General features: G+C 43.3%; 1 protein-coding gene across 2 annotated transcripts in view; it reads right to left on the bottom strand.

Annotated features, from left to right (window-relative positions):
• Positions 1-1,687: 1,687 nt before the first annotated feature.
• Positions 1,688-21,067, bottom strand: part of EPG5 (ectopic P-granules 5 autophagy tethering factor) — a 128,324-nt gene continuing 108,944 nt past the window's right edge. For both annotated transcript variants that reach the window (XM_020870961.2, XM_020870962.2), the window contains exons 40-44: positions 14,128-14,370; positions 11,736-11,952; positions 11,056-11,271; positions 9,255-9,369; positions 1,688-6,522 (exon numbers count right to left, since the gene is read on the bottom strand). In XM_020870961.2, coding sequence (XP_020726620.2) covers positions 6,340-6,522; positions 9,255-9,369; positions 11,056-11,271; positions 11,736-11,952; positions 14,128-14,370 — 974 coding nt within the window. In that variant the 3' untranslated portion in view covers positions 1,688-6,339. The remainder of the gene's footprint in view (positions 6,523-9,254; positions 9,370-11,055; positions 11,272-11,735; positions 11,953-14,127; positions 14,371-21,067) is intronic.

Raw genomic sequence — 21,067 nt, 5'->3', positions numbered from 1 at the left:
ACTAAGACATTTTTGTATAGTTCTTCTGTGTATTCTTGCCACCTCTTCTTAATATTCTTCTGCTTCTGTTTGGTCCACACCATTTCTGTCTTTTATTGTGTCCATCTTTGCATCAAATATTCCCTTGGTATCTCTAATTTTCTTCAAGAGATCTCTAGTCTTTCCCATTCTATTGTTTTCCTCTATTTCTTTATATTGTTCATGTAAGGCTTTCTTATCTCTCCTTGCTGTTCTTTGGAACTCTGCATTCAGTTGGGTATATCTTTCCCATTCTCCTTTGCTTTTCACTTCTCTTCTTTTCTCAGCTACTTGTAAGGCCTCCTCAGACAACCATTTTGCCTTTTTACATTTCTTTTGCTTGGGGATGATTTTGCTCACCGCCTCCTTTATAATGTCACAAACTTCTATCCATAGTTCTTCAGGCACTCTGTTCAGATCTAATCCCTTGAATCTATTTGTCACTTCCACTGTATAAGTGGGATTTGATTTAGGTCATACCTAAATGACCTAATGGTTTTCCCTACTTTCTTCATTTAAGTCTGAATTTGGCAGTAATAGTGCATGATCTGAGCCACAGCCAACTCCCGATCTTGTTTTTGCTGTGTAGAGCTTCTGCATCTTCAGCTGCAAAGAATATTATCAATCTGATTTCAGTATTGACAATCTGGTGATGTCCATGTGTAGAATTGTCTCTTGTGTTGTTGGAAGAGGGTGTTTGCTATGACCGGTGTGTTTTCTTGGCAAAGAAACTGTTAACCTTTGCCCTGCTTCATTTTGCAATCCAAGGCCAAACTTAACTTTTACTCCAGGTGTCTCTTGACTTCCTATTTTTGCATTCCAGTCCCCCATGGGGAAAAGGACATATTTTTTTGGTGTTAGTTCCCGAAGTTCTTGTAGGTCTTCACATAGAACCATTCAACTTCAACAAAGGTATTAGTGGTTAGGGCAGACTTGGATTACTATGCTGTTAAATGGTTTGCCCTGGAAACAAACCGAGATCATTCTTTTTTGAGATTGCATCCACATACTGCATTTTGGACTCTTTTGTTGATTGTGAGGGCTACTCCATTTCGTCTAAATTTGCCACAGTAGTAGATATAATGGTCATCTGAGTTACATTCACCCATTCCCCGTCCATTTTAGTTCACTGATTCCTAAAATGTCGATGTTCACTCCTGCCATTTCCTGCTGGGAAATCCGAACTCAAAAGTGCAGGCCCTCCCACCTTACTTTGGCCCATTCAAGAAGTGTCTAAATGTAATGGAAATGAAAGCTAAGGAAGAACTCCCTAGCATTCCAATATAAAGTGATTTCTGGAGCAGATTGTGAACCTGCTCAGGTTACTCTGCCCTGCCTGGCAGCTTGGTTCCCTCTCTGAGGCTCCCCCACCCCCACCTAGGAGCTTAGGTGGTGGGAGCCTTTGCACAGTTTCATGTGCTTTCTCCTACCCAGGTCACAAACACATTACAGACCTCGGAGCTCTCCTCAACTTTCTTGAGATCATTTGCCTACTCCAATTCTTAAACCCCCAAGTCTTAAGTTCTCTTTGAAACTAGAGCCCTCATCCATTGTGGTTAAATGTCTACCCATTATAACCTTTCTAATTACACATTTTTCTTTTTGTCATTTCCAGCTGAAAAGACCTGCCAACCAACTTGGCAAAAATGAGACATCTACTACATGTAAATTAAGTTTGAATCTAGTTTATTTGCAGAATTATACTTAACCACTTCTCATTTCTTCATGTCTCATCACTATATAAAAAAACTCATCCTCTGTACAAGCATGTAAAATGTGAACAATGAATAAGAAGTGAATATTACACATTTAATGACCGAAATAAACTATGGTTTTTAAAGGCCACACTAGGCATGTGGAAAGGAAAAATGTTGAGCACACGTAAGAAGTATTTGCTGCCACTTGAGTAATTAAGCCACTGAAAGAAAAATAAATCTGAACCCTCAGTGCTCAGGAGATATTACATATGTACATTAAAAAATAAAAGTTTTAATGGAAAACATTCCTTAGTGGTTTCATTATTCCAAAATAGAGTCAGTAGTTTTAATTTCTTTCAAGTTATTGTTATCAGAAATCAAACCAATTCTTTACCACTGAGTCACCTGGAAAACACTATCTAGACTGAAGAAAATGTCAAGCACAGCCTCTACAGGACACATGATGCCTTTATCATGCCAGAGGGTCAGTCATCATGGACCAGGATCATCACAGACCAGAACAAGGTCAGTATAAGCACCTGGCGAGAAGCCAAGAACTTTATCCAGCACAACCCAGATACAAACGGAAGATCACAGGAGGAGACTTCTATTTCAAGCAACACACTTATTTTGCCCATTATACTCTCCACTTTGCTTAATAAGACAAAATTAACTGAGCAGAATAATTTTCAGTTCAAATTTAAATATTAACAGTATCTCAAAATAAGCTGTTAACAGTCCAAAATGCAGGAGATAGTTTTGAAGGATAAGTGCAAAGCACCCTATTGTCGGACGTGTCATGCAGGCCAGTGATGAGACCAGTCTTTGGCAGCAACTGATGATAAACCAAGCTCTGGCGCTTGACTCACCGATGACTGAACGTGCCAACCAGAGGGCACAGCTGCTGAGCTGATGCTGCCCGTGTATCCAGGGAAGCGAGCAGTGCTGCTGGACCCACACTAGTGTTTGGCCAACCCCCAAGGCAGACGCCAGGCTGAGGGCACAAAACCTGAGGCGGCACATGCTCCTGGTGCCTGCAGGTGGTGCCAGCTTATGCATGTGCTCTGGGTACCTCATTTATCTCACCTGAGTCCTGGCCCTGCTATTCCTGGGCATGTGCGCTCAGTCACTCAGTCGTGTCTGACTCCTCGTGACCCCATGGACTGTAGCCCTCCAGGCCCCTCTGTCCATGGGATTCTCCAGGCAAGAACACTGGAGTGGGTTGCCATTTCCTCCTCCAGGGGATCTTCCCGATCCAGGGAATGAACCAGTGTCTCTTACATCTCCTGCACTGGCAGGCAGGCTCTTTACCACTAGCACCACCTGAGCTACTGTATTCCTGGGCATGGCCCCTTGCTAATAATATGAGCTAATTGGGGTCACTTTCTGAAGGGCAGCCCTGGCAGACATTGGAGGAAAAGGACTAACTAGAGGCACTAAGCATTCAGCTTGAAGAAGGCTGAGGGGCGGGAGGACGGGCAGGCTCAGAGGGCTGGTGAGGTGTGAAGAGGTCCAAAGGTGTGAAGGACTGTCTGCTGTGAAGGGGCAGGACAGCAGCCCCAGCAGAACCGTAACCAGTGTCACCAGGAGGCCAGTGTCAGCCCAGCATAAAGCAGGACCACGAACAGTGGCTACCAGTGGTCATCTGGGCTTGTCCACGAGGGGTGGGACTAGTGACCACAGAAGGGGCGAGGGGGAGGCTGGAGGACCAGGCCCGGGACCCCTGCTGAGAGGTGGGGCCAGATGAGCTTCAGTGCATCTGCTGACCTCAAAGGCCATGATTCTGTAATATCTGCTTCCTGCTCCAGAAATTATTAATTTTAGGTTTAAAAATCCAATAGAAAACTGTGTCTCACCTTCACTCAGAAGGAAAAAAGGACGTAGACACTACTGGTACGATGTGGACACACTGGCTGCAAGAAGGAAGCAGGCTGGCACTTGGTTAAAGAGAGGCTGGGCTGCTGTGGAGTTTCCATTTTCTGGACTCGGCTTCCCCAACCTCGAAGAACCGAGAGACTTGGGCAACCCCAGGGAGACAGACGTGACTGAGCCAACAGACTGGTGGTCAAACTCTGAACCAGGAGCTTGAGGAACACGGAAGGGTGGTCCAGGCTCCGCCAGGCCGAGCAGATGCGTCCACAGGACCTCCCTCCCTTGGCGTCGGTGCCTCCCGCTCTCTGCAGTGAGGTGGGGGAACCAGGAGACCTGGGGGTGGAGTGTGCCTCTCTGCCTCCCGCGTGAACTGCAGAGAGGTAGGTGGAGAAGCAGAAGAGGTGCTCTTCAGCAAGCCCAGAAGCTGCCAGGCATCCCAGCCTGAACCAGATGCCACTGCTGGCCACGTGCGGGGAACGTCTATGCTGTTCACCTTCAACACCGCTCGGCCAGGCAACTCCTTGGTCTTACTGACCCGGTGTCAACACGCAGCACCGCTGTCTCTGAAACGCCCCGAGCTGTCTGGAGGTGACTATTTTGCCGACAAAGGCTCATTATTACTGAAAGCCAGTGGGCAGACTGGTCTCTTCTTTCCCAGGAGGCTACAGCAATGTAGCCACCTTTTGATCTGTCTCTGTCGTTACAGTCATTTCTTAGCCCACAGCCTCTCAGGGGAACCTATGTGTGAGTAAATTTTCCACTGTTAAGCATAACAAGGAAGTACTTTTACCAACCATCTCTGATAATCCAGACGGTATCCAAGAAAATAGAGGAAATCAGGCATAAAAAATCTCCATCAACTTTAACAACTGAAATACTTAACAAGATAGTGTGATGTCCCTAAAAGTCAGATTCTTACCATCTACAACCAAAGACTGATTTATTTTTTTATAATTTTTACAGAGCAAATACATTATAAATATTATAAATCTTCAAAAATTGAGATTAAACATAATTTTCTTTGAATGTATGTACTGTCACTCAAAAATTTCACATTCTAGGATATCAGTAATTACATCTTCCTCAAAGAAAACAGCCCACAGAACATTTCCCGTCACAAAAATCTTTGTTGCCAAATCAGCCACGGAGTGGCCCACAGCTTCTGAAATGTGTAACAAGGAAAGCTCTGCGATGCGTCCCTCGGAGATGGGTACTTGGTGGCCCACAGGACTTGAAGGGCAACAGGGATGGTCTTTACCAGAGCATGTCTGAGGGGCAGAACTGTTCAACTAAAGAGATTCAAAATAAAGAACAGCTCCTACACACTTCCAACTGTTGGGGGAGGCACCCCAAACTGATACTTGGAAAGAGATTATCACTAGCTTAACCTATACCCCATCCCACTGGTAAAAGTCCTCAGTGATTTACACATTTTTTAGGTAAATATTCTCAGGCTATAGATACCCCTGAAACAAGGCATGGTATGCCAGCTGGACAAACAAAATCAATTTTAAGCCAACAGAATTATGAGCATGATGACAGAAGTCAAAGTGCTAATTCCGGGGTGGGGTGGTGAGGGGGCAATATGACAAGAGCAAGAAGATGGCAGCAACACAAGGCAAGGCTGTCTGTAGACAAGCTTTGGTGATGAAGAGACTGTTCACAACAGCAGGCACACGCCGATTTACAAAAGGCCAAACTTCAATTAGGTCTCCTGACCTGACCCAGTTTCCACTGACCGGTAGTGTCTCAGCAGGTCTGCCAGCTTCGTCTGAGTTTACGTCTGGAGTGGATAAACAGGCAGGGACCAGGGAATCACCGTCTATTTCTGCCTCTCTCAACAGCAGGACCTTCCGATATCAAACTGGGGGTCTGGCAAGAGCTACAAATGACATGTCTACAGGGGCCAAGTGAGTGACGAGAATGAAGGAGTGGGCCAGGCTAGGACCAAAGGGATCGTACATCTACACTACTGCAGAGAGGATGCCCTGCCTACACGCTCAGCCATGGGGATCAAACAAAAAACACCTGTGCACGACTTGCCCCCCACCAGCTGCCAGCACACACCCCCGACTGAGAACAAATGGCTTCTTCTCCAGGAGGACCCGTGGCTGGATGGAGATGGACGTGTCACCACCTCTGCTGTCCGCTTTAACCAGGATCAAGTGGTCATATTTCAGACAGTGACTTTGATTCAGCATTCTTATCTCCCTTCTCAGAGAAACTTTTTTTTTCCCAGAGAAATATTTTAAGCTGTGAGGAATACCTCCCCCCTCTTTGAGAAATGCATACATTTTCAGAGCTTTTTTACTTTGAAGGAACACACTGGGGTGCAAAAGTGAGGGTTCAACATGATTCCCAAAGTAGTCAGATCTGGCACAGGAGTCTTGACATTTAAATGAAACAGAAGACAAGACTGGCGACATACAAAAGCACCCCTCATCCTGGGGTCTCATGAGATGACTGGATATTCGGGAATTGTAAGTGGTTCTTTACCCAGTAGAACTTTGTAAGTTTCTCTTGTTGGATGAATATAAAAGCTACAAAGTCTCTGGAACGTTCTAAGAGCTAAGGAAACACATACACATGTGCACATGCACAACAGAATTATCTAGTGCTCACTCACAACTTGCATCTATGGTCAACTAATTCATTGGCCAAACTGCAGTGAAACTGAGCAAAGTTACTTGTGCAACAGCAAAGTTATATGTAAACATAAATAGCAACAGGTTTATCAAGAGCCTCTGAGTTACTATCGGATGTTGTCCAAATAATGCACTTCTGGATACAGACAGTTCACAAGAAGAGCCAGGAAGCTTTTCCCATCCTGGAGGCAATGGCCAGGATGCTTTATAAATTGTGCAGCTTGCGATATCTGATCCTGGTATTCAACATACTGCTTACTCGATGTCAAGGATTCAAGAGCATTCAGAGCCTAAAAGACACGGGAGACAAGAGGGTTAACCACACGGATACATGCAACACGATTCCCGCGGGTATAGCACACCTGCTGCTGTCATCTGGTGCGACTGGGAGCCTCCAGGGAAGCCGACAGAACCGGAGCTAGACTTCTTAAAGGCAGACACTGATTAACCACAAGCAGAAGGAGGCCAGCAGCCCAAGCTTCTCTGGCTGCAGCCGCCTTCTACATCCCTCTTCCTGGCCTGTACCGTTTCCCAGTCCTTCCCTGCTGGCTTCCTCCAGCGGTGCAGCCCTCCCCACCAGCACATCCTCTGCGCCTCTCCTGGAGCCTCACCCAGAAACCACAGGCATCGGTTACCTGTGAGACCTGTTTTAATGTGCTCTTGGGTTTGTTCTCAGATTACAAAGTAATGTCGTACTAAACCATAACTAGATAAAATTCAGAAGAAACCAGTGGCTAAGTGCTGCTGAGGGTGACTGATAAGGTCGCTCTATCAGTCAACAAACACAGCAGACAGAGCAAGCTCCTCTGGTTTCCACCCAACAGAAACAGCAATGATATTCCCATGCTTCTCTTCAGGAATAAAGAAAAACATTCTTTACTTCCATAATTTTAATTTTTCCTCCCTTCATACTGGGAGAAGAGAAAAAGGCTGTATTTAGAAAAAACAGCCAAAAAAAAAAAAATCACAACAACGGTTCTTGGGGAGACGGGCAGCTTAGCCGCACCTAGGATTCTGAACATGAACCATGAAGTGCCCCTCTCACTTACGGGGACCACTGCTCTAGAGGACACAGGCGCTCCAGTCAGGGGCTCTGTGACAACCTTGGGGGAGGGGTGGGTGGGAGGTGGGGGGAGGTTCAAGGAGAAGGGGCCAGAGGCACACCTATGGGGATTCATTCTGATGTTTGGCAGAAACCAACACAACACTGTAAAGCAATTATCCTTCGATTAAAAATAAATAAGTGAAAAAATAAGTAAATAAATAAATTAAAATTAATTTAAAAAAGATGGAGGGGACATGTGTATACCTATGGCTGATTCATGTTTATAAATGGCATAAACAAACACAATACTGTAAAGCAATTGTCCTCCAATTAAAAATTTTAAACTAAATCAATAATAACAACAACCAAAAGAAGGAATTCCCTTGGCTCAGTAAATAAGGAGGGAGAAGATTTGGGGGTGAGGGTGGGGGATGGTAAAGGAACAAGCAGCTTAGAAATAAGTTACCAAGTGGTTTAAGACAGAAGTTTTGGGTTGAAAATAAACAATGGAAGGGATTTTGGTACCAAGCTAATAGCTGTGTGAAAAGAATTAATCTAAGAACAGGAATCAGTAGGGACAGACACTCCCACTGACCACAGCTTCCATCTGTCTCTCCCCCACCCCACATACCTTCCTTCCTTTTTAAAAGAATAGGCTACTTTGACAGTTTGCCTAAGAGTAATCATTTTATTAAAAGATGGAAGTCTGAAAACCCAGACGACAAGCATGTCATCACTGTAAATCTAAAGGAAGGTCGTCAAAGCCTGCCAAGCAAGGCCTGGGGGACCTGCCGGCCACAGCTAAAGCAAAGTCATGCCCCAGCTGCTGGTGGGTACAGGCGAGCAGACTTCTCAAATGCAGCCTGAAATGCATGTCACTGACTTCATGACCATCCCCTGGGACACTCACCTGCCCACCTGTGATGGCTCTTATATGATATTAAGGATTCAAATGGTGGCTGTCTAACTGATCTATGACAAAACATCACATACTGTATAAGGATACCTGTGAAGAACCGGCTAATTTTTGCCCTTGATCTTTGCTCTTACTACTGAGATATCTACTATACACGGCTGACTCAGACATGACAATGCTGCAGAATACAAGAGCTACGAGGTCTAAGTGCTTCCTGTGTACAGACACAGTTCAGCAGAGTGGCAAGAGCTCAAAGCTGGGTCCAGACAGGCCCAGGGAATCCCAGCCCCAGCCCTTAGTGGTTGTGTGATCCAGGACAAATTCCTTAGCCTCTTTCTGTCTGCATTTCCTCATCAACAAAACAAGGATAATGAAAGTTCCCGTTGTTTAGCGTTGCTATGAGAATTAGAAGAGTTAAAACTTTTAACTCGTTAACATCAAGGAAGTTAAAACTCATAACAGTGCCTGGCGAGCAATAAGCACTCAAGAATGAAGGCTATCATTTTGTATTATGTACCTTTCTACTGTTTATGGGTGAAAGTAGTTATGGGAATAGGACTGCTACCATATGGCCTTCCACATTTTTAGAACAAACTGTCATTTTTCACAGCTACCATTTTGTCCATGTCAGATACCACGGACAGTGGTCAACCCCCAGACTCACAGGAACCACTCCCTTGGTTCCAAGCTGAAGTTCAGCTAATGTCCATCGGTCTCAACTGTAGTCTCGCCCTCTGTGACTGTCCCCAGGCCCAGCATGTGATGCGTCAGCACACAGTCATGTCATCAGAATCAAAGATGACCCTAGGCTGGCTTGCCCATGATCTTGCTTCTTCTACAAGGGTAGTAACAGACTCTGGGCAAGGGCCTACAAAAACTGGTTTAAAATCCAAGGCAGGCACAAGCGGTCACTATTTTCCAATAAGCAAAGTCCACCAGAGGGCATGCTATCCTGCTGTCAATAACCGTCATCAGGTCCTCACATGTAAAAGACCACAGTTGCCACCTTCCCTCCTCCTGTGGAAAACTTCTAACCCATAACCATGAAGTTTTTTACTGACCTGCTGAGCTTTCACGGTCAGATATAACTCAGAGCTGGGCTTCAAGCGGATCTGATCCTCGGCAGGAACCTGAACTGAAAGGAAGGTAGCCATGCTTCGGGCAGCCACTCGGAACCTTAGGTGTTAGGGAAGAATTAGAGGAAGTAAATGACTATATAGATAAGCATTATATAACAAACATCACATTTTCTATTTAAAAAAAAATAAGTTAAACATATCTCCAGACCTGCTGCTACTATTAGCCCCTTTGGGAAAATTATAAATATGATCAAAGAGTCTTTATAGTCCTTCCATTAGATACAGCATAACTGAAACACTCAGCCACTGCTGGTAGGAGTGTTATAAACGGTGCAGGTGCTATGGAGAATAGTTGGGCAATAGTTAACTTCTTCCTCAAGAAGTTAAATATAAAGAAACACCATGACTCAACAATTCCAAAAGAACTGAAAACAGGTGTTCGAACAAAACCTTGTATGTGACTTTCACAGCAACACTATTCACAACAGCCAAAGAGTGGATACAACCCAAATGTTTATCAACTGATGAATGAAGTTGCGTCCACACAATGGAATGCTATTCAATCATTAAAAGGAAATAAGTACTGGTGCATGCTAAACTACGGATGAGCCTTGAAACTTCATTAAGTGAAAGAAGCCAGACATAAGAGGCCATGTATTGTATGATCCCATTTATGTGAGATGCCCAGAAGAGGGTATACATAAAGCCAGAAAATCCAGAGAGGCTGCCAGAGACTTGGGGGAGAGGCAAGAGAGTGACTGCTTAGCAGGTACAGGACTTCCTTCTGGGATGACGAAAATGATCTGGAACAAAATAGTGGTAATGGCTGCAACAATGCTCTGAATGTACTACATACCACTGAACTGTACATTTTTTTCTTTTTTCTTTTTTTTTTTTTTTTGTTTTTGGCTGTACTGCATGGCATGTGGGATCTCAGCTCCCCAAACAGGGATCGAATCTGTGCCCTCTATAGTGGAAGCATAGCGTCTTAACCACTGGACCCCAATGGAAGTCCCTGGATTAAACATTTTAAAAGGGTTACCATGATAAATTTTATGTGCCATGTTTTACAATTTAAGTGAATCAAATCACACTTAATTTAGTAAAAATCATATCAAATTTAGTCCTGCTAAATTCTACCATAAACAAAGAAGCATGATGTAAACTGGTTTGGACTGGGTGGTTATTCCATAAGAATGCTGACATCAGAATAGTATGGGAATGTTTTTCAAACCAGGTAAGACCTTTAGCAGAAAAACCACGGTACAAATAAGTCTTAGAGGATAAAATGGGACTAATAGCAAATTCTTTCACACTTTGGAATTTTTAGCAACAAAAACCTGAATTTATTTCTCATTACTCATCCTTCTAATCAGTTAACTTCCACTCATCTTGACTTAACAATTCTGCTAGACCAAGTCCCTCACAGAACCTGGGTTTCCCTGACAAAGTGCTGGCAGTGTAGCAGCTGAGCAGGTATTTTAACCTAACATTGCGCTGGCTCAAAGGCAAAAAGCAATGAGTAATGTGGTCAGGTTACAAAGTCAAAAGACAATGAGATACTGCTTAAAAAAAAAAACTTTGAACATAAAAGTTGTTTTAAAATGGAAAAAATAAACATCCTTTTTAAAATATAAAGATGTAATCAGGCTCTGATAGTTTTCTTATTAATCTCCAGAAGGAACCTAGCCCCCAAACAGAAAATCTACCTAGTATCATGTCCCCTAGGCAGGTGCACGTGTCTGAGGCCCACTTACAAGAGCAGCGGCAGATGCCTCCTCACCTGTTGGACAAGGGTGACTTCCGGCCCAGCCCAATTGCCCCGAGAATCCCCGAGCTGAGCCTCTCCTCAGCCAACAGGTTCTGCCGGCCTTGAAGCATAAGCAGGATTCGAATGACAGACTCTGTCAAGACCGAGTCATTCTGCTCTGTCTGAACCAGAGACAGCTGCAGGACCTGGTGCCACCAGAGAAACAGCTTTGCTTCTTCCTGCATAGAGCTGAGGGTTTGGGGGGCGGGGGGAGAATCAAATTAGGAAGAGATTCTTTCCACTCTCATTTAACCAGAAGTCCACATGGGAGCTTTCAGTACTAGGGACATTTCGCCCTTTCAAAGCTTAGGCTGGCAAGTTACGATGTTGATAAAGTACTGGGATAGTAAAGGAGCATACTGCCCCTTCTACATGCCAGTCGCCATATATGAGCTCGATGTCCTTGTAATCAAGTGAGATTAACGCTGCTACCCCTACCTACTCAACTGAATCAAAGCTGAAGGTGTGCTTCAATAATGCCTGTTTTAGGAAAGCAAAAGCCTGCTCAGAAAATCGGTCCATGCAAGGAAAATCTTCCCAATGTTTCTTATGTATCACCTGGGTCTCTGCACTGAAATGGACACTAATCTAAGCCCCAATTCCCAGCTATCCCAACCTGTGGGTTGGCTGTGGCAACTGGAGGGGCAGCATACCTCGGATACACCTGTTCCAACCACCTGCTTAAGAGAAGCAGCACTTTCATTTCATTCCTTAGTGTCTGCTCACTATTTAGACACTGGAGCAGGTAGACGTAGAGAGTCAAGTAGCTGCCAAGGGACAGGCACTCCTGCAGAAACTCTTCAGTGGTGAGCTCAGGAACCTGAAGGGACACCAGAATGGGGCCCCATCCTAGATTCTGGTTGAGGGAGCCTAAGAAAAGAACACCGAGAGGAGAGAACAAGGTAAGAGCAAGAATCAAACTACCTAACTGCTCTAATGAACCTTTCACTTTAAAATTTAAAAGCTTTATGTTGAGAAAACACCACTCACATTGGCCTCGGAGGGCCTGACAATGTCTCACGGTTTGGACTGCAAACCCTCAAGCTTAATGCCTGTGTCCTGGCTGAGAGTGCAGAGGGTTAAGAAGTCAGGCGTTGTGACTGCATTTTTATAAATCCCTCTCTCACCATACTTTGACCATTAAAATCACAGACACTGCCTATCCCGGTCATCTAAGAATTTTAATTTTACTGAATACCATTTTCAAGTATGTTACGAACACTTCAGCTTTTCTGGGGGATATTATTATTACTTTATATTGGGGTCCTTTAATGGACCGGAACCTGGTGGTATGGAGTCGACAATAAGAAAGCAAAAGAGAGAAAGAGGCTGATATTCCCTGGTTTATGCAGAGGACCAACAAAGCCCTTGACACAGGACTTGCATTGCTCACGAAGGCACCAGGCGCCCCCTCGAGGGGGTGAAGGCACAAAGGGCCTTTCGAGAGGGTCTTAGAAGCCAGGGCAGGAAAGTGAGCATGACAGGTCTCCACGCTCCAGAGAATCAGCCAGAAAAAGAGAGACAGAAAGAGAAACAAAAAAGACACAGGGACCTAAGCTCTGATGGAGCAAAGGTGCTTTAATGATTTTTCTATGAGTAAATGTAGGCTGTGCTACAAGAAATTTCTTTCGGCAATGATAGAGATCAGAAAACCAAATGTGCAGTAACCATTACCAAGGGAACAAGGGATAACATGGTCACAAGGTCAGGAGACAATCCATATCTCAAGAAAGGGGAGCGAGACTAAGCAGTTTTGTCCTAAAGAGAATGTTTACTAAAGGAGACCCAAGCCTGCCTCACACAGTGACCTCACTCTCTGGGAGCAGCGTGCTGTTCCGCTTGAAGAGGGACAAAGGGCTCATGAGAGACAGCACGTAGGAATCCTCCCGTCAAACACTCCCTGAAACTTTATCCATCAGAAGTATTTTTTTAAGCATCAAAGTTTCATTTGACTCCTATCTTAAATACACAAATTCTTGAAAATGCTTCATGAAGGGAAAAAATGAATTTGATTTCAGTAACAATTAGTAAACAAATCTGGAGCAAGAGGGTTATCCTGATGCTTCTCAGTTTTGGGGGCGGGAATGCGAGTACGGTGACATGGGGACAGCACAGAACTTTCCGCAGGGGGACATGGGAACATGGAGGCTCGTGTGCTGCCAAGGAAGGGCAGGGGCAGGTTACAGGCACCTCCCGGCATTCTCAGTCCAGTACTCGTCCTCCTCCCCTACCGTGGGCACAAGCATGTGTATCTGGGCATCAGAGTTAAGAGGTACTGCTCTGAGCAGTTCTTCTTAACCAGGCCAAGCTGTTGCCAGAATCTGCGAGTTTACAGGTAGGAAATAAGAAAGACAAATCAGGAATGGGCATGGGGGTGAGGGAGAGAACTTCTTCATAACAGTTAAAACATATGACAAAAAGCAATAAAAGGACCTAAGAAAAATTTTAACAAGTGACAAAATAGAGGAAATTAATATAGTGGATAATTACAAAGATTCTGGTTTATAGCATTTGCTTTTAGGACTATAACTAGGCCTATGAAAGACACAATTTACCTATCACAAGAGGATTGGTCTGACACTACAAAACCCCTCATTTTAATGAGTTAGAGGTTCCCTTCCTTGAAACAATATGGTAGCAACATGGACCAAAGGTTGTCTTCATGAAGAAAACAAACTACACCCTGAAACGTCAACAACATTTACAGAGATATCGGAGAGGTACAATCGTTCAACGGGAAGGGTCTGGAAAGGGATCTCCTTCAGGGAGCGCACTCAGTCGGCTCAGTCATGTCTGACTCTTTCTAACCCCATGGACTATAGACTAGAGCCCATCAGGCTCCTCTGTCCATGGGATTTTCCAGGCAAGAATAAGGGAATGGGTTGCCATTTCCTACTCAAGGGGATCTTCTCAACCCAGGGATTGAACCTGTGTCTCTTGCATCTCCTGCATTGGCAGGTGGATTCTTTACTACTGAGCCACCTAATCGTCCCTGGAAAAGATGGATCAACTGAGAGCCTACTGAGGGTAAGAGGGTGCCCTTACCCTCTTTGAAGTAAGCAGTGATGCAGGCTTCCGTCGTCTCAGCCATGTGGCGGACAGAAGCCAGGCTCTGGCAGGCGGCTGTTAACAGTGGCAGCACCACCAGCCCGTGTACTTTTTGCCCGATCCAGGTCCGGATACTGCCTCGGAGGAACTCTGCCGTTGGGACAGTTGCATTGTTCATCATCATTAGGACTTCCATGAAGAGGCTGCTGAGGGCCATGTGGCGGGTCTGGCTATCCAGATCTAAAAGGGAACACAGACACATACCTGCAAAAGGCTGCTGGTATGATGACATGAACGTGATAAAGGGGACAACAGTGTTTCAAACTAGCTGCTCTCCAGGGGCCAGAAAGGAAGTCTTGGATACTGCTTAGATTTTAAGGATAGGACGTGGCATATAAATACTTTGAAGAGCAAAGCAGGAACTACTGCAAGACCTTAAAACCTTTTTTCCCCTCAATTTTTCCTAATTTTTTAAAAAAATTATTTTTTATTGAAGCATAACTGACCTACAATGTTGTGTTAATTACTAACATACAGCAAAGTGACTCACATACACACACATACACATTTTTTCATATTCTTTTCTATTATGGTTACCACATGATATTGAATTTAGTTCCTGCTGCTATACAGTAGGACCTTGTTTATCCATTCTATATATACCAGTTTGCATCTGTGAATAATGATTTCAATCTATCTTTTAATACAACTCATGGGAACAAAAATGATTCCAATAAGCCTCCTAATAGATCGCAGCCTCTCCCCTTCCCATTCAGCATCAACTGAGCCAACAAGTATTTTCTTAAAAATCAAAACTGATCCTGATTAATGTTTCTAGTATGCCACTCTTGTAATTAAGATGTTTCTAGAATGCCTTTGCACTCATCTCACACACTAGTAAACTAATGCTCAAAATTCTCCAAGCCAGTTCAACAGTATGTGAACCGTGAACTTCCAGACATCAAACTGGATTTAGAAAAAGGCAGAGGAACCAGAGATCAAACTGCCAACAACTGTTTGGATCATCAAAAAAGCAAGAGAGTTCCAGAAAAGTATCTACTTCTGCTTCATTGATTATGCCAAAGACTTTAACTGGATCACAACAAACTGTGGAAAATTCTTTAAGAGATGGGAATACCAGTCCACCTGACCTAACTCCTGAGAAATCTGTATGCAGGTCAAGAAGCAACTGGACACGGAACAACAGACTGGTTTCAAACTGGGAAAGGAGTATGTCAAGGCTGTATATTGTCATCCTGCTTATTTAACTTATATGCAGAGCACATCATGAGAAACGCTGGACTGGATGAAGCACAAGCTAGAATCAAGATTGCCAGGAGAAATGTCAATAACTTCAGACATGCAGATGACACCACCCTTATGGCAGAAAGTGAAGAAGAACTAAAGAGCCTCTTGATGAAAGTGAAAGAGGAGAGTGAAAAAGTTGGCTTAAAAGTCAACATTCAGAAAACTAAGATCATAGCATCTGATCTCATCACTTCACGGCAAACAGATGGGGAAAAATTGGAAACAGTGACAGGCTTTACTTCTGGGGCTCCAAAATCATTGCCAATGGTGACTGCAGATATGAAATTAAAAGACACTGGCTCCGTGGAAGGAAAGTTATGACCAACCTAGACACCATATTAAAAAGCAGAGACATTACTTTGCCGACAAAGGTCTGTCTAGTCAAAGCTAGGGTTTTTCTAGTAGTCATGTACGGATGTGAGAGCTGGACTATAAAGAAAGCTGAGTGCCAAAGAATCGATGTTTTTGAACTGTGGTGTTGGAGAAGACTCTTGAGAGTCCGTTGGACTGCAAGGAGATCCAACTGGTCCATCCTAAAGGAGACTGGTCCTGGGTGTTCATTGGAAGGACTGATGTTGAAGCTGAAACTCCAATACTTTGGCTACCTCATGTGAAGAGTTGACTCATTTGAAAAGACCCTGATGCTGGGAAAGATTAAAGGTGGGAGGAGAAGGGGACCACAGAGGATGAGATGGTTGGATGAGATGGATCGAGTGATGGACATGAGTTTGAGTAAACTCTGGGAGTTGGTGATTGACAGGGAAGCCTGGCGTGCTGCAGTCCATGGGGTCACAAAGAGTCGGACATGACTGAGAGACTGAACTGAACTGAGAATGTCTTTCACTGCTTTGCCTGGCTATTATTCAATCTTCATGGCCCAGTTACATGCAACCAATTCTAAATCAATTTCTCTAGCATTGCCAGCTAATTCTTCTGTTTAGGTTTGTCATAGCTTTCCTGCCAAGAAGCAATCATCTTCTGGTTTCAAGGCTGCAGTTACCGTCCACAGTGATTTTAGAGCCCAGGAAGAGGAAATCTGTCACTGCTTCCACCTTTTCCCCTTCTTTTTGCCATGAGGTGATGGGGCCAATGCCATGACCTTAGTTTTTTTGAAATTTAGTTTTAAGCCGGCTTTTTCACTTTCCTCCTTCACCCTCATCAAGTTCTTTAGTTCCTCTTCGCTTTCTGCCATTAGGGTGGTATCATCCGCACATCTGCGGTTGTTGATGTTTCTCTTGCCAGTCTTTATTCCAGCTTATAACTCATCCAGCTCAGCATTTCTCATGATGTCCACTGACAGGTGAATGGATAAAGCAGCTTTGGTACATACACACAACAGAATATTACTCAGCTATAAAAAGAAACACATTTGAGTCTGTTCTACTGAAGTAATGAAGATGAACCTAGAGCCTATTATATGGAGTGAAGTAAGTCAGAAAGAGGAAGACAAACGTCATATATAAAATCATATACATGGAATTTAGAAAGATGGTGCTCATGACTCTTTGCAGGGCAGCAAAGGAGACGCAGACAGAAAGAACAGACGTTCGGACACAGTGAGGGAAGGTGAGGGTGAGATGGTTTGAGAGTTGCGCTAAAACACATACATTACCATATGTAAAATAGATAGCCAACTGGAACAAGGCCAGTGCTATGTGATAACTTAAAGAGGTGAGGGGGGATGGAGAGGGAGGTGGGAGGGAGGTTCAAGAGGGAGGGGACATATGCATACCTATGGCTGATTCATGCTGATGTATGACAGAAACCTTCACAGTATCGCAAAGCAACTATCTTCCAATTAAAAATAAAATATTTTAAAAAATAAAAATGGTTGTACCCACTTACTCTGTACTCAGCAGTATATGAGAGTTATGCTGCTGACACACATCCTCACCAACACTTGGTATTGAAACCTTTTTATCTATTCTCATGGGTGTGACAGAGTATATCATCAAGTTCTTAATTTATATCTCCTTGAATATTAACAAGGTTTAGTATGTTTTCACACGTTTATTGGTTATTTGACTATTCTCTTTTATAGCATGTCAATTTAAGGGTCTGGTTCATTTTTTTCCTACTGGGTTGTCTTTTTCTTCCTTATTGTATCCACTGTGACAATCGTAGTCATATTTAATGTAATTACTGATGTGCATGCTGTGTTAAGTCATGTCCGATTCCTTGTCACCGCATGGACTGTAGCCCATCAGGCTTCTCTGTCCATGGGATTCTCCAGGCAAGAATACTGGAGTAGGTGGCCATGCCCTCCTCCAGGGGATCTTCCTGACCCAGGGACTGAACCCCATCTCTGATGTCTCTGGCACTGGCAGGGGTGTTCTTTACCACTGGAGCCACCTGGGAAGCCCATCTTAATTACTGTGCGTACATGCTAAAGTCGCTTCAGTCGAGTCTGACTCTGTGTGACCATAGCCAGCCATCAGGCTTCTCTCTCCATGGGATTCTCTAGGCAAGAATACTAAAGAGGATTGCCATAACCTCTTCCACGGGCTCTTCCCGACCCAAGGATCAAACCCACATCTCTTATGCCTCTCACATTAGCAGGCAGCTTCTTTACCACTAGTGCTACCTGGGAAGCCCATCTTAATTACAATATGCTTCCAATTTGTTCCTCCTGGTCTACATTCCTTTTGCTCTCTTTTATTTTTTTAAGGGATTAATTCTTGTTTTTTCTACTTTTTCTTTAGTTTGGAAGTCAAATATTCTTTTTAAATTAAATAACATTTTCGTAGTGGTTATCATACAAATTATATCATGTATTCTTGAAAGTCTGAGGTTGGTTGGCTCCCAGACAATGTTAATGAAGTCAGACTTCATTTAGATTTATCCTTTATATTTACCAGTTTCATTGTTCATCCTTAGTCTCCTATTTATCTTCTCTTTATTATCTCCTTCTTTCTAAACAGATTTTGATTATATTTTATGGTTCTTTTTATAATATCTTAAGCTCAATGTTTAATAAATTTTGATGTTCTTTCTTAAAATCAGTTCTAAATATTTTAAGTTTCTATTATTGTTCCTTTGGCCATCAGTTACTTAAAAGTTTGCTTCTTCATTTCCAAGGTACATTTTTTTCCCCTCTTGGTTATATTTTGTTACTGACTTTTAAGTTCACTGCACTGAGGTTAGAACATGTAATCTATTTGATACCTGTCCTTTAGAACTGATTAAGACATGTTTTGGGGCTCCCCAGGTGGCATAATGGTAAAGCATCTGCCTACCAATGTAGAAGATGTGGGTTTGATACCTGAGCCAGGATGATTCCTTGGAGGAGGAAATGGCAACCTGCTCCAGTTCTTCTTTCCTAGAAAATTTCACCAACAGAAGAGCCTGGTGGGCTACACTCCATGTGGTCCAAAGAGTTGGACATGAGTGAGTGACTGAGCATGCACAGAAGACATGCTTTAATCCTAGTAATGTGTCGAGTTTCTTAATTGTTCCGTGTGAGACTGACACAGTATGCGTTCTGTACTTACAGGGTGTATCACCCTCTACATACTCATTATATCCAACTGTGGTACACAGACATCCCACAGTCTTACTGATTTTCTGCCTACGTGATCTATCAGTTACTGTCAGACATGTGTCAAAATCTCTATGAGTGAATTTGACATTTTTCTTCCTAGTTCTGTCAATTTCCACCTTATGCATTTTCTTCCTGGTGAATTGAACCTTACATCAATTTCCAGTGACTCTCTTCTTTTTTAATAATTTTATTTATATTTATTAATTTTTGGCTGTGCTGGGTCTTTACTGCTGTGTGGGCTTCTAATTGTAGCAAGTAGGGGCTACTCTCTAGTTCCAAAGCACAAACTTCTCATTGTGGTGGCTTTTCCTGTTGCAGAGCACAGGCTCTACGGCGTGTGGACTTCAGCAGCTGTGGCAGGTGGGCTTTAGAGCAGAGCCTCAGTAGTTCTGGCACAAGGGAATAGTTGTTCTGTGGCATGTGGGATCTTCCCAGATCAGAGATCGAACCCACGTCCCCTGCATTGGTAGGCAGATCCTTTACCACTGAGCCACCAGGAAAGCCCTCTTTATTTCTAATAATGCTTTTTTTCTTATTTATGTATGTATTTTTCATGCAAATCTAGGGTGGGAAAACACACTGGAGATCATTTGGCTTTGTAATGCTTCCTACCTTATAGTCCTATCTCATATTGATACAGCAATATCAGCTTTCTATTTTAATCTGCCTAATGTGAGTGCCTTGTAGAAATCCTTCTATATCCTATGATTTAGATATACTTATGAACAGCTTAAAACCAGATGTTGTTGATTATCAATCCAATCTGACAATCTCTGTCTTTTAACTTGACCACCTGCCCATTCATATTTACCAATATACATTAAATTTTATCTTTTTATTTTGACTATTTTTATCACCTTTTCCATCTTTCTTTAATAAGTTTATTTTTCATTGGAGGATAACTGCTCTACAGTGTTGTGCTGGTTTCTGCCATAAAACAACGTGAATCAGCCCTAAGTATACATATATCCGTTTCCTCTTGAGCCTCCCTCCCACCCCCAGCCCATCTCATCCCTCTAGGTTGTCACTAGGCAGTGACACTGGGCAGGCTCCTTCTGTTATACAGTACCTTCCCACTAGCTATCTATTTTACACACGGTAATTTATATGTCAGCAGGACTCTCTCAATTCGTCCCACCCTCTCCTTTCCCCACTGTGTCCAAAAGACCGTTCTCCACATGCTTCTTGCCTGTGGATTAAATGTATTTTGGTCAATCCTTTTTATCTCTTTCTACTGACTCAGAAATTACATATTTTCTTTCTTTAGGTGAATTGCTTAGAATTTTTACCATTCATATTCTATCAAGGCACACATTTAACCAATTTCTTGACCCCCTCAAACAATATTAAAACCTTAGAATGCTTTTAACTCAACTCCCTTCCTAACTTATATATATTTGTAGTCATATAATTTAATTTTAGCTTTTGCTTTTTAAATCCCTAAATGATGATAACTATAGGTTTATATCAGCAGTTTTGTTTATATTTACCCATATTTCATTACTTTCTCTGCTTATTTTCCTTCTTGAAATTCAAGCCTTTCACTTGTGATCACTGCACTTCTACCTAAAGAACATGCTCTATTTAATACTTCCTTCAGTGATGTCCACTGGGACAAACACTCTCAGGTTTCAAGGAAAACATCTTTATTTCATCTTTATCCTTGAAAGATGGTTGTTTTTATTTTACAATCCCAGGTTACAAGCCATCTCCTCACAGCACACAGTTTCCACTGGCGCCACTGAGAAGCCAGCTGTCCATGTGAATGTTTTTCTTTATTCACTGGTGCTTCTGCAGTCTCACTACAGTATGTACAGGTGTGAATTTCTATTTACCTTGCTTGGGATTTGCTGGGTTTAACGAACCTAAGGATTGCCATCTTCTTTTCTCAGAGCAGGTTCATTTCTAACTCATCCTTACCCTGAGGATGCTGTCCTGTGGTTCTGCATGGGAGCTCCTTTCAAGGCTCCCAGCCTAGGCAGGGCCTGGGTTTTATAGCCTCCCCTAAGCCAAGGAAGGTCAGTAAAAGCCTGCAAGCTAAAAGGCAGCCTCAGCACTCCATCTATTTTCATGGGCTCCTCCTTTCAC

Source organism: Odocoileus virginianus, chromosome 22, assembly GCF_023699985.2.
Source record: "Odocoileus virginianus isolate 20LAN1187 ecotype Illinois chromosome 22, Ovbor_1.2, whole genome shotgun sequence".
NCBI lineage: Eukaryota > Metazoa > Chordata > Mammalia > Artiodactyla > Cervidae > Odocoileus > Odocoileus virginianus.
Note: the sequence above shows the minus strand (reverse complement) of the source record. Positions and strands in the feature narration are given on the sequence as shown.